This window comes from Pelecanus crispus, chromosome 14 (genome assembly GCF_030463565.1).
Source record: "Pelecanus crispus isolate bPelCri1 chromosome 14, bPelCri1.pri, whole genome shotgun sequence".
In the NCBI taxonomy this organism is placed as follows: Eukaryota; Metazoa; Chordata; class Aves; order Pelecaniformes; family Pelecanidae; genus Pelecanus; species Pelecanus crispus.
Window position 1 is genome coordinate 11,980,503 of NC_134656.1, and position 17,837 is coordinate 11,998,339.

General features: G+C 56.9%; 1 protein-coding gene across 1 annotated transcript; it reads left to right on the top strand.

The window, feature by feature from the left end:
• Nucleotides 1-1,294: 1,294 nt before the first annotated feature.
• SRC (SRC proto-oncogene, non-receptor tyrosine kinase) lies at nt 1,295-11,331 on the top strand. Its single transcript, XM_075721382.1, has 11 exons — nt 1,295-1,565; nt 1,840-1,939; nt 5,968-6,066; nt 6,822-6,925; nt 8,721-8,870; nt 9,115-9,270; nt 9,432-9,611; nt 9,692-9,768; nt 10,159-10,312; nt 10,521-10,652; nt 11,113-11,331. Exons 1-11 carry the CDS (start codon nt 1,295-1,297, stop codon nt 11,319-11,321), a joined length of 1,632 nt encoding a protein of 543 aa, XP_075577497.1. The 3' UTR covers nt 11,322-11,331.
• Nucleotides 11,332-17,837: the final 6,506 nt, after the last annotated feature.

Genomic DNA, 17,837 nt, shown 5'->3' on the forward strand with positions numbered 1-17,837 from the left:
TGGGACAGGGGATGCTGCCAGTCATCTGTGCAATTTGGGAGCTGGAAAACAGTAGATAGAAGTTGGGTCTTTTGGGAAATAAGCCCTGATTGTCAAGCAAAGCCCTCACCATGGGGAGGGAGGCTGGGAGAGGAGCAGAGCTTGTGCCAGGCACCCCTGAACTTCCCTGCAGCAGGAGCCAGGGGGCTCTGCCCCACCGATGCTAGGGTTGTGAAGGCTGCTGGAGCTGCCCTATGGCTCTTGTCCTGTTTATGGAGGTTTGGCCCAAGCTTCTGTTGAAAGCTGGGTAAGAAAAAACAGTCTGTTGGGTGAGGCTGAGCTCTTGGCAAAGCCTCACAGGCAGCTGCGTCCAGGTTCCCCTCCGGTCTGCACCCCGCAGGCAGCGGCTGCCTCCTCTGCTCATTCCCTGCTTGTTTATTATTTGAGATGTTCTCCTTCCCAGTTGTCTCCACCTCCCTTTTCCCTCCTGCCATGCATGATCTAGCCTAAATGTTTCCTTCCATAGCTTCATGACACTGCTGGATATCCTGCCATCTTTGGAGACTGCAAATAATTCCCTTCCTCCATTTATATCATTACCTTGAAGGTATTTATAGAGCATGATCTTGAGTGGAAAGGAAGGCATGACTATATATAAAGCTGAGATCCCTTGGTCTTTACCTGCTAACTGCCTGGAACTGCTCCCAGTTTAAACTTTTCTCCCATTTGCTGCACATTTTGGACTTCACAGGAACATCCTCAGCATTTAAATCCCCATCCTGAGCAAGGAGAGTAATGCAGCTATGGGTTCTCCAAATTTCTGCTGTCGGAGTAATCCAAACTCATGAATATTTGTCTGGGTCTTGTCTTCTCCTGTCCATGCCCTGGTAGAAATCCTCATGTAGGAGGAAATGTGGCTGTGTGGAGTGCTGAGCTACACCCCATGGCAGGCGCCTGGCCCCTGTGCATCCCCAGTCACCCTCCTGAGCACTGGTCCAGGCTCCGTGCTTGGCATCCTCGCTCCACAATCCCGCAGCTAAGCATGCTTCCCTCTGCTCCCAAAGTGTGCCCTGGCAGCTCTGCTCCTGACATTTCGCTGGCCACTCTTGGCAAGGCAGGAGGTGGCTTGGCATTAATGAGGGGCAATGCCATCCCACGGCAAGGGCAGGATGGCCAGACTTTCTGGCAGCTGATGCTTGAAAAGACTCCGGAGGTTGTCTCCTTTCCTAGTGGGCACACATCTGTCGTGCAAGCCCTGGGAAGCAGCTTAATAATAATAATTATAGTTATAATAATAATAAAAGAAGCCCTCTGCATGTGTGTCTGTCTCCTCCAGCCTGGGACCATGGGGAGCAGCAAGAGCAAACCCAAAGATCCCAGCCAGCGCCGGCGCAGCCTGGAGCCCACCGACAATGCCCACCATAGCGGCTACCCGGCTTCGCAGACGCCCAGCAAGGCAGCCGCTTCTGACGCTCATCGCACCCCCAGCCGCTCCTTTGGGACCATGGCTGCCGAGTCCAAGCTCTTTGGAGGCTTCAACACCTCCGACATGGTCACCTCGCCTCAGCGTGCCGGGGCACTGGCTGGTCAGTGTGGGCTGGGGCTCGGCAGGGTGGGGTTATCCTGTGGGGGGGGTGTTTATCAGTTGGGTCTTTGCAGGTTTGGTTCCAGCTTCTTCTTGTGATGATGGGGCCTCCTGCTTTTGAGAGTCTCGTGTCTTTCAGCTGGAGGGGGAGCAGATCTGTGACTTATCAGCCAGTGGGAGGATGGTGGGAGAGGAGGGTCCTTGGTGAGGGTTTCCCAGCACCAAGCTGCAGCAGTGCCGGTGGCTGTGCCCATCCTGAGCGGTCTCTGTTGCAGGTGGAGTCACCACCTTTGTGGCCCTCTATGACTATGAGTCCCGGACCGAAACGGACTTGTCCTTCAAGAAAGGAGAGCGCCTGCAAATCATCAACAATACGTGAGTGTCCCTGTCCCTGCAGTCAAGCCCACATGGGTGATCTGCCACCTTTGTCCCACGCCTTTGCTCCTGGTGATCACTGCCCGATTGCCAGCAGTGCCGCCCTTGAAGCCACTCTGCCAAGACACTCATAGATGTGGTGACTTGTCTGAGGACACCAGCACTGGAGGCAATCATTTGCCTGCTCCCACATCCTCCCAGCCCTGTTGCTGGTCACCATTGCCTTGCAGCCTTGTCACCAAGCCACTTCCTCTGCTTGGTGGCCAGTCTGTGCCCTCCAACATGGGGCCGCATCCCCCACTGGTCCCCTGTCCCCATCAGCGCTCAGCTCCCTCTCGTTTGCCTGGACATATCTCCTCACCTTTATGGGTGCTCTCCCTGTGCTTGCATGGTGCCTCTGATCTCAACTTCTCTCTTGACTCTTTTTTATCTCCTCTGTGCCATGCTGTCATTTAGGAGAAAAGTGGACATCAGGTGTGTATTGCAGATTATTACTATTATTACTATTAATTATCTTAAAAGATAAAAGCCTGTCTGCTGCCCATGTTAGGGCAAGGTTGGGTAGAGCAGGGCTGGGAGGAGAGGGTTGCCCAATGGTTTTGCAGTTGGCTGGGTTTGTCCTCCCTGAGCAACTGGGGCAGAGCAGGGAGGCCGTTCCATGCCAAGGAACGGCTCCATCCAGAGATGTGTCTGCACCCAGGAGCTCTGAATCTGGCCTGTTTTCCTTGTCTGCGCCTGGCACCCCTCTGCAGTCCCTTTTCAGTTGGCTCTCTTGCTCCCTCCTGGCCTTTTTTGCATTGTACTTGCATTTTGTAATTTTATTTTTTGTGTGTGGCTCAGGGGACTCAAGCAGTTCCTTAGAGGTCCGGCTCCTACTTGTTTGCTCTCCATCCTGGTCATAGCAGCGCACCCATTGCTTGCCACATGGAGCAGGGCAGCGTGACAAGCTGGAAGATGCTCCTAAACATGATCCTGTATTAAACCCACATCTGGTCTGTCCTAACACACAGCATGCATGGTCTGCAGCATCCTTCGGCTGCACTGCTGGAGGCCTGGCTGGCAGAGCTGCTGTCCCTAGCACTGCCATGGGGTCCCTGGGGTCTGCAGCTCCTGCTGGCCCCTCCACTTCTGCTTTCCAACCTGGGCACCCAAAACAGCTTTGCAAAGTCAAAGGGTGGAAAGACGAGGGAACGTCCCAGGGCCAATATTTCTCCTGCAGTGGTCAGGCAGACTTGCACAAACGCATTTTCAATCTGATCCTTGTTCTCCTTGTTCCGATGCTGTTTAGTAATGGTGATTCATTTAATCCATGAAGTGCAGGATGTGCAGGGCTTCAATGCTGCAGGAAAAGCCTGAATTTGTGCAGTTTGGTGCTTCTTGCTTTCACAGCCTCAGCAGCATATTAGCCCCAGGCTTGGCTTCTGGTTTGGGCTGTTATGAAGTGAGCTCTGCCTGTTGGGTGTCCAGATCGGGCCCATATGTGGCGTTTTTTTTCTTTGTGTCTTAGATCACTTCTGGGGTTTCCATACTTTTTTCCCTCTGCTGCTGTTTGTCAAAGGCTTGGTCAGAGGGAAGGGTCCATGGTGATGGGCTCTGCAGCATCCTGGGGACCAAAGGATGCAGCCCATCAGTGCAGGGTGCAGGATCTAGCTGCCGACCTTCTCAGTGTCTGCAGTGGCTGCATGGGTGGGATGTCCACAGGGAGAGAGGCAGTGGAGAAAGCTGTGCAGTTTGTGCACTGCTTGGGCAGGGCGGTAAATCTCTCTTCTTGCTGAGTGCCCAGAGATGCTTGGATGGTCCGGGAGAAGCTTGGGCTGCTGCATTTTGGGGACAGCAAAAGGCAGGCATATGATGTCCCCTTCCTCTGGGCTCCCTGGGAGGGCACAGTCGGTGCCCTAGGGCTTTGGGGAGGGTGTTTGGGGTCAGCCCGGGAAGGGCTGGCAGGTCCTGGGTGCAGTGGGAGCCCATGGCCATGGTGCCAACCGGCCACCAGCAGCTTTGCAGGGTGGCTGCGGGTTTTTGCTGCTCTAGCAGGCTGGGGTTGTGTAGGGCAAGAGAAGAAGCCTCCACATCGCTCACCTCCCTGCTCCTGCATCCCAGCAAAGCCCAGGCTGTCTGCGGTGACCCTTGGCCTCCTGGATGGGCCAAATCCATCCATTCCAGTGTGGAAACGCTCTTGTGGTACCATTTCCAGCAGGAGGAGGTCTCCTCACAGCGAGCGGGCAGCCAGCAGGGATCTGGTGGGGTATTTTGGGTAAGATTGTGCAGGGAATTGTTGAAATGCTTTGATTTGATGATGATGATGATTATTATTTTTTCCCCACTGAGACATTTTTGGAATAGCTTGTTTTTGCCAAATTCCCAGCTTACAGCCTTGCAGCCCAAGCTGGAATAAAGCCACAAGTCAAAAGCTGGGCATTTCTCAAGCAGATGTTTTCTCCGGTCCTGTGGGAGAGGAGTCTAACCAGCCTCCTGTCCCCTTCGGAGTCCTCCCAGTAAAGGTGACTGGGGCAGCAGCTCTGGCTGGGGATCCCAAGCTACCTTCCACAAGATGCGCTGGGACTGGGAGAAGTTAAAATACCGGCCGGGGCTGCTGGGAGGCTGGGGAAGGGCTCCAGGTGGGCAGCAGAGCCTGGCTGTGTGGTTGGGAGGAGATGCCCTGAGTGTCCCCGCTTTCCCCGGCCCTGCTTGCACCAGCACGGGGAGCCAGGGGCCATGTCTGGCTTCTCCCAGCCGCTTTGAAGCATTGCTGGTTTAGCTAGGACAAGCAAAAGTCACAAGCTGCTGGTGTGTCTGGAGCAAGGATGGAGGTTTACATGTCTGCAGGGGTCAGGGATGGGTCTGGATGTGGTCTGAAGGGTCTTTTAGTGGTGATTGAGGTTATTATGGTTTTTCTGTAAAGTGTTTGTGGAGGTTGTCCTGCCAAGTTCTTGCATCCTTGTGGTGCTGTTCCCACAAATCTGCAGTTTTCCCGTAGCCTCGTCTCCCTTGTGGTCAGGATAAATTAGGTGACTCCATCTTTGATGGGTGAGAAGATGCAGGTGGTGGGAGGAAGCCCTGCTGTCTGTGGGGAAGGGGAAGCTGCCTCCTGCCATCCTGTTCTTCTCTATTTATTGTGCTTTCCTGCCCTGTCCCATGCAGAAGCCTGCAGGGAGGAGGGCAGAGCATTGAGAAGGCTCCCACACCCTTGCCAGCTCCTGGGAACGTGCTTGGGGTTGCCATGCCCAGGGCAGGAGGGATGATGGGTCAGCCCTGGGTTTTTGGGGATGGCACAGGGACTCCCACAGGGCAGAGCCATGCTCAGGTCACGGGGCCAGCACAGTGGGTGTGCGTGGCTCTGTGCAAGCCGCACTCATGGTCATGCAGGCGCAGCCCTTGGTGGGGCTGTGGGGAAGCTCGTGGTTGGGGGCTGCAGCCATGCAGCCTGCCCATCCTGGGGCTGCAAGTGGGGCACCCGAGCTGGACAGAGCCCACTGCATCCAGGCTGGGCATCAGTGCGGGGCAGGCCTCACCCCCACCGCCCAAACTTCAGCCCCACCCTGTTGCTTTTCTGCAGCCTGTGTTTAACAGACTCTCTTGGTTTTTCCTGGTGCTTTTTTAATCACTGCCATCATTCTGTCACTTTTTTCCCATATGCCCTTCTTCCCCCTTGCCTGTCACTCCCTGCTGCCTTTGATCCCCAATGCCCCTCAACCTCCAGCCAGACCCTGTTTGCATTCAGGTGGCTCTGAAGTTATTTTGGCTTGCTGGCTGCCCTGCCCGATTTAAGTTTAAAGCATCTAGTATGTGGATGGGTGGCCCCAATACCAAGAGCTTGCCCAAATGGAGCCACAGGCAGGGGCTGGTAGCAGGAGCCCTCCTGGCTCGGGTCCAGCTGCAGGGCTGGGGGCTGTGGGGGCTGCACCTCTTCCCGGTGGGGCTCTGTGCTGGCTCACCTTCCCCCCAACCCCAGCATCTGCAGGCAGGAGAGGGGCCAGCTGGGGGGGGGTTCCTGGCTTCACACTGAGTGTGTTTTGGTTCTCTTGCAGGGAAGGTGACTGGTGGCTGGCTCATTCCCTCACTACAGGACAGACGGGCTACATCCCCAGTAACTATGTTGCGCCCTCAGACTCCATCCAGGCTGAAGAGTAATTGCCATCTTTTAGACAATTTAAAGACGAGCGACAGCAAATGCACCCTGAGCACTCCTCCCTCCTCCTGCCCGTCTCCTGGGCAAAGCCTGCAAGGCCTCTGGGTTTTTCCTTTTTGTTATTTTTCCCCTTTGAATTCATACACCCCTTAAATGTTTTCCAGCCTTCTTTAAGGCCCATAAAGTGTGGAGGTGTGGCATGCTTGCGTGGTGGAGGGATGAGCAGTGGCATAGCAGGGGCCATGGTGGACCTGATGCTTTTGATCTGGTTTTTACTCTTCCGCATGGACATGCATCCATGTGCGAGGATGCTTCTGGCACCACCTGTGTGGATCAGGCTGAGCTCAGAGTTGACTGTCACATAGGGAGAGCAGGCAGAGGCAAAGCCGGCTGTAAGTCCCAGAGCAGGAGGTCACAGCTACGTCCCTGCAGCCCGTCCCCAGCCAGTGGCACAGCATCCCCCCCAGCAAGAGGTCAGGGGGCTTCAGGGGTCCCTGGAGCCCCTCATTTGAGGAGGCTTTTGGAGCAAAGGCATTTCACAGTCTGTGGTGCAGGGTTGCTCCTCAGCTGATGCCCAGCCTGGGCTGTATGGGGGCATGGCACACCCACGCCCCAGGGTGCCCAAGCCTGGAGGCACAGCCCATGGTCTCTGAAACCTGCAGCGTGGGGGGCCAGGGCTGAGCCTGCTGCTTGAACAGGCAATGGAGGGGGTGGGCGAGTGCTGGGTGCTGAGCTGCTGCCTTGCTCTTGCAGGTGGTATTTTGGGAAGATCACTCGCCGGGAGTCCGAGCGGCTGCTGCTCAACCCCGAAAACCCCCGAGGGACCTTCCTGGTCCGGGAGAGCGAGACCACAAAAGGTGAGGGGGCTGGGGGGGGGACAGCCTGGGGGAGCCCCACTCCAGGGAGTGGGCAGGCATCCGCACGGGAACCCTGGTCCCCTTGGTCACTGCACAGTCCTGGTTCCCCCAGCTTAGGTGCATGGGGAGGGAGAAGGAGAAAAGAGTCGTACCTTGTAGACAGGAGCCAATGTTCAGGGTCACTGAGTGATGCTCCTCAGCATGGGAAGTCTCCTGGGGTCTCGCTGGTCCCCAGGGAGCAGGTGCTGACGCACCCATTAAATCACCAGTGACATCTCTATGCTGAACACACCGTTACAACAACAAGCCTCCCCACCCTGTGGAGGGATGTGGCCACTTCTCTCCGGTGCTGCCTGCCCAGTGGTCGCCGTTCAAAGAGACGGTTCAGCTCATGGCAGGTTGGGAGTCAGGTGTCCCACCAGCTCTGGCAGGACCATCAGGCAGGATGCTCTTTCTCCCTGGGTTTTGGGTTTTTTTCCTTACACTCCCAAGTAGGTGGTTTTTGTTTTTTCCTGGTCCCTATATGGTGGCAAAGTCTAGAACATATGCTTCCTGGGCAACCAGGCAGAGGTAGTGATGAATCTTTAGGTCCTTCTTCCAAGTCTAGCAACTCCTTATACTTGTTTTTTACCTCCCAAAAGTGCTCCTTATACTTGTTTTTTATCTCCCGAAAGTGCAAGTTGTGATCTTCACGGTTTGGCTGCCTGAGGATGCTGTTTCCTACCTGGAAATGTGGTTTAGTTTGGCTTCAAATATACCTTTGGGAAAAGATCCTTGTGTTCCTTTCTGTTGTGATGCCTTGAACTTGCCACTATTTATTTTATTCTGGTAGAAACAGCTCATTCAAGCAGTGGCATAAATCATCCTTTCTGTTATTTGTGGCCCCAGCAGCACGGTGTTGCTCTTGTGTGGGCAGAGCAGAGACAAGCTCCCAAAGTGATGCCCACAGTGAGATTTGTGGAGGAGGGAATCGGGCCCACCAGCCCCTTGGCTCCCCTCTGAGATGCCGAGATGTTGGGGTTGTGGGTTAGCAGCTCCCTGCAGCCTGCCTCCTGTCTGGTCCTCTCCCCTGCTTTGGTGTCCCCTCTTTGCCATCAGAACCATGCTCATCCCTGTGCCCTGGGGACTGCTCACCCTCCCACCCACTGGACCCCCCCAAACCCAGTGGGGTCTATTCCTCAGTGCCAGCCTGGGGTGCACAGTCCATCCCTGTGGTGCTGGCTCCTCTGAGACATGGTGGCCCCTGTGTGTCCCGGCCAAGAGCAGCAGTTCGTTGTGGAGGAAGCAGTAGTGGTGCTGTGCACCATGTGTTGCCAGAGAGAAGGACCTGGCAGGTCTGTGTGGGGCTGGAGGGGATGATGCCCCTTGTTAGCACATCCCGTGGGGATGCTGAGCTGGCTCTCGGCTGCTGGGGCTGGAGGAGCAGTGGGGATCACCTGTGCCCAGATGACTGACCTGACAGCTGCCTCCTTCCTCAGTAGGGGGTCTCCCAGAGACCCTCCACCTCCATGCTGGCCCAGCTGGTGACAAGGCTTGGCAGAGCTGCCATGCAAGTGGGGGCAGCTGGATGTTATGATTACGTGGCATGGCTGTAGCTGGGGGTACAGGCCATCCCTCCCTGGCACAAAGTGCCAGCTCATGCAGCCAGGAGCTGCTCCCCATCCTCTGCTTTTGGGTGAAAGCAGCAGCCTGCATGCCCAATCCTTCTGCTCCACACCCACCCCCCCAGCAAGACCCCATGGGGAGCACCACTTTGCGGTGCATCTCCCCCCCAGCCCTGTGGTCCTGCCCACAGGTGCCTACTGCCTCTCTGTCTCTGACTTCGACAACGCCAAGGGACTCAACGTGAAGCACTACAAGATCCGCAAGCTGGACAGTGGCGGCTTCTACATCACCTCCCGTACACAGTTCAACAGCCTGCAGCAGTTGGTGGCCTATTACTCCAGTGGGTAGCCACTTGGGGTCCCCTTGGGGTCTGGGTGACACCCTGGGTGCTGTGCCTGTCCTCATGGGGCTGGGGTACCCCAGACCAGTTGCGGGGGGGGGCCCTGGTGAAAAGCTGCTTGGGTTTTAGGGAAGAGGGTGAGGGCTACAGGTCCCTGAGGTGTTTTGCGGGGAAGATGTGCGGTAAAGACATCATGTGCCTAAATGCCCAAGTGTCACCCTGGTGTTGTGCCCTCCTCTGCTAGAACACGCTGACGGCTTGTGCCACCGTCTCACGAATGTCTGCCCCACTTCCAAGCCCCAGACCCAAGGCCTTGCCAAAGATGCCTGGGAAATCCCCCGGGAATCGCTGCGGCTGGAGGTGAAGCTGGGGCAGGGCTGCTTTGGAGAGGTGTGGATGGGTAAGGACCACTCCTGACCAGCTGTCCCCCCGTGTCACCACCTGCATCCACTCCCCAGCCATCTGCAGGTGCCCAGAGCCTGCAGTGGGGTGGGGGAGCAGGCAAGGGACACGGCCCCCTGCCCTGTAAATGTGTCCTGAGCAGTGTGTCCTGTGCTGCAGGGACCTGGAATGGCACCACCCGGGTGGCGATCAAGACACTGAAGCCTGGCACCATGTCCCCGGAGGCCTTCCTGCAGGAAGCCCAGGTCATGAAGAAGCTCCGTCATGAGAAGCTGGTTCAGCTCTACGCTGTGGTTTCAGAGGAGCCCATTTACATCGTCACTGAGTACATGAGCAAGGGTGAGTGTGGGAGGGATGCCAGCGGGGCGGCCAAGGGGCTCTGCTCCTCCAGGTTGCCATGACTGTGGTCTTCCTCGCAGGGAGCCTCCTGGACTTCCTGAAGGGTGAGATGGGCAAGTACCTGCGGCTGCCCCAGCTCGTGGATATGGCGGCTCAGGTGGGTTTATTCCTCCCCAGGCCTCCTGCATCTCCCTCCAAGGGCAGTGGCTGCCCAAGCACCTTGCTGGGCTGTTGTGGCTGTTGCCTGTCGGGTGGTGGAGTGCTCCACAGCCTCGCTCAGCTTGCGTTGGGTGCCGCCATCCCCACTGGGTGCTCAGGCCAGAGCTGGGTTGCAGTCAGGGATCATCATTTTGCCCGTTCTCATTGCTGCCAGCTCTCCCTGGCCAGCAAACCTGTGTCTTTGTGGGTTTTCTTGAGCAACTGGCAGCTCCCGCACCGTGGGTTGGGTCCCACTGTGGAGCCGTTCTTCTCGGTGGTGCCAGGCGCTCCTTGGGGACCCTCATGTCACCCCACCAGCCTCAGTGCCCCAATGTCCTGGTCCCCGCAGATAGCATCTGGCATGGCCTATGTGGAGAGGATGAACTACGTCCACCGGGACCTCCGGGCAGCCAATATCCTCGTGGGGGAGAACCTGGTGTGCAAAGTGGCTGACTTTGGCTTGGCGCGCCTCATCGAGGACAACGAGTACACCGCTCGGCAAGGTGTGTGCCTGGGGCTGCTGGCACCGTGCCCAGGCAGGTGGCACTATAGCAGTGGCCGCTCCATGGTTCCCAGTCCCCAGGGGTATACGTTGCATCTTGAGCCAACACATGGCTCTGGCTGCACAGGGGTCCTGGAAGTACTCACAGCCCATGTGCCCTCGGGCACCATGGGGCCAGGAACAGCCCCTCACCCTGCCTCTCCATCCAGGCGCAAAGTTCCCCATCAAGTGGACGGCCCCTGAAGCTGCTCTGTACGGAAGGTTTACCATCAAGTCGGATGTCTGGTCCTTCGGCATCCTCTTGACCGAGCTTACCACCAAGGGCAGAGTGCCATACCCAGGTGAGGGCTGGCACACGCTGGCAGAAACCCCATTCCCATCGTGGTGCCCTGATGCCAGCCACCCTTGCCCAGCGCTCGCCCCTGGCACTCCGTGGCCCCCAGAGCCATCTTTGTGGAGGAGCAAACTGATGCAAAGTTTCTCCTGTGATTTGGGCAGGGAGGTTGGGCTTGGGGGTGAGCTGTCTCTGCCCAGGTTGGACCCTGCCCTGCTGGGGCAGGGTGAGCAGAGCCCAGCCAGGATGCAGGGTCACAGCTGCCCCGTCCTGCTCTGGTCTCTGAGCAAGGTGCCAGGCTGGCGGTCATGAGCACTGTTGGGCCAGGGGTCCCTCTTTCCCTGGGTCAAGTCACTGCAGCTGCCTGTAAGGCTTGTCCGAGCATGATGCTCTTGGTGTCCCCTCTGGGAAAGGTGTGGTGCAGGATCTGACCCATCACTCAGTGCCGTATCTCTGGCCGCATGCAGGGATGGTGAACCGGGAGGTGCTGGACCAGGTGGAGCGGGGGTACCGCATGCCCTGCCCCCCCGAGTGCCCCGAGTCCCTGCATGACCTCATGTGCCAGTGCTGGCGGAAGGACCCGGAAGAGCGACCCACCTTCGAGTACCTGCAGGCTTTCCTGGAGGACTACTTCACCTCGACAGAGCCCCAGTACCAGCCTGGCGAGAACCTATAGACCTGGAGCTCCTCCTGGCACCAGGGACACTGCCATCCTCATCGCGGGGCACCAAGGGCTGGCCTCCCCGCAGAGGGGCCTTTTTTTTGTGGAGCAGCCCCAGAGCTGGATGGGGCATTGTCCCCGGATGCAGCCAGGGGAAGTGCTGGGTTCCCCTGTCGCTCATTAAGACTTCTGGCCCGTGTTTAATGAAGTGGCGCCATCCTACTGGCAAGAGGAGCCTCTGAGCGCCCGCGGAGCCAGCTCAGGAGGGCAGGCGGAGCATCTCCCACGGAGAGACTTGGCTTTTGGGAGACCTTTGCCCCCCAGCAGCTCTGGCGTGAGCCTGGAGGAATTGAGGGACAGCATCACTCCACCTCGGACACACAGCCCCCAGTCTCCTGCGCCCCCTTTCTAAATCAGCACAAATTTCCCTGCCCCTTCACCCTCCCTGCGATCCCCACCTTGGCTCCAGTTCTCCCAAGGGTGCTGGCAGAGATGTTTCTCCATGGGGAAGGCACAGTCCCTGTCTGGTTCGGATGGGGCGATGTGTCAAGGCAATGGTGCCGACATGGGGTGGCAGTGGAACGCTGGTGCTCCCCCTTCCTCAGGCCTCCCTCTGGCCTCAGTGGCTAGTGGGCGCCAGGAGCATGAAATGTGGCTGCTTATGGCTCTGGTGACCGACAGCATCCCGTGGGAGCACTGGGGTGCACATTCAAGTCTTCCAGTTGCATCTGTCCCCCAAGGGACCCGTCTTGTCTGTCCTGGGAGAGCCCTGGCCCTGCCCGCAGCCAGCCCCACCACCCTGGCTGCCCTTTCTCCCACTGAGCACTCTTGGTCTTCCAGCCAGCCCCCTGGGAAGTGCACCACAGCCCCACCCCAGCCACCCGCCCCAGCTCTGCCACCAGCTCTCCCACCAGCACAGTCCCCCAGGATAGCCCTGCTACCAAATCCAGTGCCACTGCAGGGCTTGGGTGCATGGCACATGTGGCTGTTCAGGGTATGGGAGTGTTTGGGGGGAAATACTAATCTTTCACAGATGGTTTTGTCCACCCGGTATGTTTTTACCTGCCTTTCCCCCATCCCTCACATCTCAACTGCCAAGCTCCAGTCCTCATGCAGTGGGAGCATCCCCAGCCATGGGCCACCATCCTGGAGGAGAGTCCTGGGAAGCACTGTGCTGCATGGGAGACATTTCCATCCTCATCTCCCTGCTGCTCGCTTCCAAAGGCCTCAGCTGTGTTTCAGCAGTGGGTGGCGATCCATGCCCCGTTTTGCCCCTGCACACATCCTGTGGGGCTGAACCCCGGGGCTCATGGGGTAGCACCCAGCCCCTGCTTGTACATAGCCCTCAAGCAGTCCCCGCGCCCTCCCAAACATTGACCTAGTCGCATGTGTTGGTTTTTTCCCCCTCCTGTGGCTGTACCCAGCTGGAAACCCTTTGCCATGGTAGCTTGCAAGGCTTCGTTCCCTCACCTCTCAGGACCCGGGCACCCTCGCTCAGAAAGACCTGGGGCCCTTTGGGTGCTCTCCTGGACCAGGGGTGGGATGGGGGCTCGAGAGGGTGCTGTGGGTGCTGGCATGCATCAGTGGGAAAGACCTGGAGAGGGGAGCCAGCAGCTTCACCCACCTCTCGGTCCTTGGGCTTTCTTTGCTTCCCTGTTGCTTGTGGGATGGGATTTCCCTCTAGCACAGCCTCCTTGCAGGCAGCAGACCCAAACTGCCTCTCACCAGCCCCTGCTGTGGTGCTGGTGTCCCATGAAAGCTGCGTGGGAGCCGAGCGTGGGCAGGGGAGTGGCAAAAACCCCTTCCCCAAATTTCTGCTGGAACAGGGCCTGGGCATGCTGCTGCCTCCCACGGCTCCCCAGCCACTTACTTATGAACCAAGTGCTTGCTTGGTTGGTTAGTGGTTCCTTTTTAATGAGCAAAACATTCAAAATCGGCTTGAACAGGCTCTTCAGCAGTATGGAGAGATCCTGCTGGTTTGGAGAACAGTGACTGGTTTAATGGATTTTTTTTAAATGGTTTTGGGACTCTGAGCCTTTTCTCCCCCCCTTCCTAGCAGATTTGCTGTGACTGCATTGCTAAGTTTGGGCAGGCATCCTTCAAACCTCTGTGTTATGGGTCTTTCCATGTTTGCAGTCCCTATTAGTGCTGCCAGAGAAGCCCCGTCCCATGGCAGCCAGTCCAAGGGGTGGCCTGTGCCATAGCTCTGCCTAAATTATACAAAATCCCCATCCCCAGGAGAAACCTCTTAAAACTGTAATGTGCAGAAGCCAGATTTGATCTGAAAGCTGGGGAGAGAGAAGGCAGGAGCACATGTTAAGGTTTGGCCTTTGGTTGTCTGCAGCATGCACAAGGTCTTGCACGAGCACAGCGGGAGAGGAACAGGCTTAACCCGGCGGTTTTATTTTCTGGCTCTTTCCAGCAAGTGGCAGAGCAGGAACACACCCTTGGTACAAGGAACACCCTGAGCTGGCTTAATTGTCTGACAAAGAGAATGGCAAGCTCTGACAAAGACAGTAAAGCAATACTGAAGGAGCTCCCCTGCACACACACGTCCGTGTGTCCATGCAGCAGTTTCAGTGGGACCCAGCATCTCCAGACTTGCCACTGCAGCCGGCACAACCCAGAGGCCCCACGGCTTGAGAGCCTCTCCTCTATCACCATTGTCATCTGCCAATTTATTTTTCAAGCCAATAAACTCTAGAGGGGAACCCCCACTTAAGGATGCTCTTTGGCTTCCCAGGGCCAGTAATGCCCTACAAATTACGCTCCTTTGCTGTTACCATTTTTTTAAACAGTGTTTTGTAAGATCTCCAACCGACGGCAGAGAACATGTGGCTCTGTGTCTCTCCCCCCAGTTCCCTTCTCCCCCCACCTGCCTTTTTCAGTGTCAAAGTAAAATATTCAGCTTTTTTTTTTTTTGGATAATAATAAAACTTTGGAAAAAAACCTGAACAGGTCCAGCTTTTGGGTGGTGGGGCATGGAGATGCTTTGAAACTCTAACGTTGATGTAAATACTTTGCAATTTGATAATTAAATACAAACAGACCTCACAAAAAAAAAAGTGTAGCTCATCTATGAGAAGACTTCTTAGCATCCCTATTATAGCAGTTGGTGGTTTCTGGAGCACGTGCAACGCCCATGTGTGGCTCCTGGTGCTTCAGGGGCATTTTCTGCCTGATGTTTGTGGGATCTGCTACCACTTTTGCGCTGCTGGAGCCATTCCCGTGGGCTTGTGGTCCAGCGCAGCCCCAGCGCCTGCTCCTGCAAGAGGAGCTTCATCTGTCATGTACGTCCTGCTCCGAGGGCCAGGGGCAGCTAGCTGGCAGTGGTGGGCGAGCTCCCCATGCCTGGACCACTCTGACAGGGAAGCACTGCCATGGTGGGCGCAGAATCAGGCCAACATGCTCTGAGCTGAGCTGGGATGCAGCCTGCATCGCTGGTAGGATCCCAGCTGCAGCCATCAAGGCCAGGCAGGGGACTGTGGCACATGCTGCTGGCACATGGCGTTAGCACACAGGCTCCTCCCGTGTGTTGCTGCTTCCCAGCCTCTCCATGGTGGGACACCCGGGTCCCTGCCCACACACAGGTTGCACTGGCCCCTGTGGGGCTGTGAGTGACACAGTGACCCTGGTGTGCACATTGATCTGACCAAAGCCAGGGCCAGCGGAGGTGCCCCAAGCCCAGCAGGCAGGAGACCTGACTGCCAGCCCCCATCAGCTGGGCTGGGGGGGACAGGATAGGGGGCAGCCCTCCCTTCAGCAGAATCTGATTCATCAGCAACTACAAGAAGCAGGCCTGCTTTGTTAGGATAATTAGTGGGTGCTGACTGGGATCCCTCACTCAGTGATTAAGTAATTGATATACAGCATGGTGTTGCAGGGAGCAGGCCCTCTAAAAGCAGGGCTGCTGCTGCTGCTGCTCCACCACCACCACCACCACCACCACCACCACCACCACCACCACCACCACCACCACCACCACCACCTGATACTGATCTTGGTGGTGATACTGATCTGATACTTCCAAGTCCTGCCTGTGGCACTGCTCGCTTCCTCCTCTCTCTGTCCCCTTTGCTCTGTGTCCTGTCGTCAGTATTGGTGGCAGCTGAAGCATCTTAAAAACATGGTTGGGGCAGTTGGCAGGACCTGCAGCCCACCTGGCCATGCTCAGTGGCTGTTCTGCCATGGAGTCACCCCCCTCAGTGACACCCCTCTCGACTCCCAAGTCCTTTGTAGAGGCCAGCCCTGTGAAATGGGGTGGGAAGAGGGTGATGTTAGCCTGGAGGGGGCAGAGGCTTGCTGGGCTGGGAGGTGTGAGATGGGAATTACCACCGGGGTCCACTCTTGCCAGGCATCCCCAGCCTCACCCAGGCAGATGTGCCTGGGGATTACACCACGTGCCTCCTTTAATGGACTTAATCTTGCTGTTTGCTTCACACTCGTGTTGCACCCTGTAAGCCTGGGAGAGGATTTGGGTGTTAGGGTGGGGGCTGCAGCTGTGGCAGGTCTGGTGAGGAGGTGGAGGTCCTGCACTGGGCAGTTTGTGCTGGCCGTGGGTTTCTAAAATGGCAAGGATGAGTTGTTGTTTGGCCTGAACATCACCTTTCCTTTCCCCAAAGCTCAGTGGTAGCACCCCCAAAGCGCATTGGGTCCTGGCTCTTGACCCAGGCTCCCAGGGGGACAAAGGGGGAAAATGCTTGTGAGTATGGGGGGCGGGGGGGGGGGGGGCGGCCCTGAACTGCTCCGTGTGCTGAGGATCCCCTGGAAAAAATCCTGGGTGGTGCTGTGGGTCTGGTGTCTCCCACAGCTCAGACTCAGCAGAAGGGCTCTTGGGGCAGGAGCTGGTTGGCATTCATTAAAGGGCTGGCTCACAGCAGCGCTGTGTCCCAGTGCCAGTGCCAGGTCTCACTGGCCATGCCGCTCCAGCCCCTGCTGTGCTCACTGGTAGCAAGGGGTCAGCAGGAGGCTGCTGGCACATGTCGTCTCAGAGGACAAAGCTTGTCTCTGTCCCCTGCAGACTGTGCCACTCCGATCTCCCCCCCTCCAGCAGCAGGTCAGGGTGGCACAGGAGCCATCTGTCCTCCTTTGCCCTGCTACCAGAGGATTTGCCTTTGCTTGGAGGAGTAGCAAAAGCCTCTTGCCAAGGGTTAATCTCCAAACTCCTAAGGGAATGGCTAAAGTCCTTACCTGACGTGTAGCTTACCTCCCACGGTGGCTGAGGGCTAGGAAACAGCTCTAGTGCAAGGAGCAAGAGATAGGCAAGACCAAAGGGCACTGGCAAGGCAGGGCTCCTGGTGGCCCAGAGTGATGTTTGCGTCTTCCCTGGCTTGAAGGGGTTTGGCTTGACCAGCCCCAGGGTAACAGCACGAGGGGACAAGGTTGGGGGCCATGGGAGCCCAGTGCTATTGGCAGCAGGGCTGCACCTCTGGATGTAGCTGCCTCTAAGCTGGCTGGTGGGTGTTTCTAGCCCAGTCCTCAGTGGGATCAACCTCTCTCCTCTGTCTGCTGCTAAGTTAACAAGGCCATGTTTTGGGCTTGTTTCAGGGTAAGCAGGGAGAGCATCCAGGCAGGAGGCACTAATTGCCCAGCAAGATCTGGGGATGGGCGGGCAGATGCTGGGAGAGCAGGCTAGTGGCTGTGGTGGCCCCAGACGGCTGGTTCCCTACCTGCACCCCAAGCAGTGCCAGGTTGCTCAACTGCCAAACATCATCCCCTACGATGAGATGCACCAACATTGATGTCCAGCAGATCTAGGGTTTAAAAAGCCATACCAGCCTGGCAGTCATGGCCAAACTTTCTTCACAGGAAGTCTTGTGGTGTCCCAGTTGCTCATCTTGGAGATACTGCCTTTTTCCCTGACAAGTGGTGAGGAGGGGAGTGAGAAACCTCCAGACCCCAAGGCTGCAGTGAGGAGCCCAAGGTCTACCAGAGCTATGCTGCATCTCTGTTCTAGGGATCTGAGCCTGGTTTTGGGGTGGTTTTGTGGCTTTTTTCTTTTCTTGACCCTGCTGCATCAATGATCTGTTATGTGACCTAGAAAATAAAATTATCTCCTTCAAATGGAAAGACAAAGGAACAGCTTAAGGCTCCTGCTCCCTCTATCTAGGGAGCACCAGGCAGATGGACACTGTGTAATACACCAAGGTGGTGAGACGCGCTCTGTGCCAAAGGACTTGCAGGCAGTATCCAGGCTCAGTGAGACCTGGCACAACACAGCAATTGTGTTTTAAACCCCACTGCTTTCAGAGTCACTAGTGTAGCTACCCCCTGGAGTGCCTGCCCACTGGTGCAGTCCCCACACAGAGACCCCTTAGTGCCTCCAGGATACCAGGGGACAGAGCCACCCCACTGCTCTTCTGGCAGAGCAGCTCTTTGAGACCAGGGCAAAACATCTCTGATTTTTCTTCCACATAGCCAGCAAGCGCCTGCCCAAGAGCATAGGTGCTGTGTCTGTACGGGCTCAGTCCAATTTGCGGTGCACAAGCAGGGAAGCTGTGATGACACTTTTCAAAAGCCATCGGGTTTGAG

Excerpts from the sequence above, each read along its gene's own strand:
- SRC (XM_075721382.1), top strand. The coding sequence starts at position 1,295 with ATGTGTGTCTGTCTCCTCCAGCCTGGGACCATGGGGAGCAGCAAGAGC. Across the intron at positions 6,926-8,720 it reads GGAGAGCGAGACCACAAAAG|GTGCCTACTGCCTCTCTGTC; the intron begins GTGAGGGGGCTG and ends TCCTGCCCACAG. Across the intron at positions 10,313-10,520 it reads CGAGTACACCGCTCGGCAAG|GCGCAAAGTTCCCCATCAAG; the intron begins GTGTGTGCCTGG and ends CTCTCCATCCAG.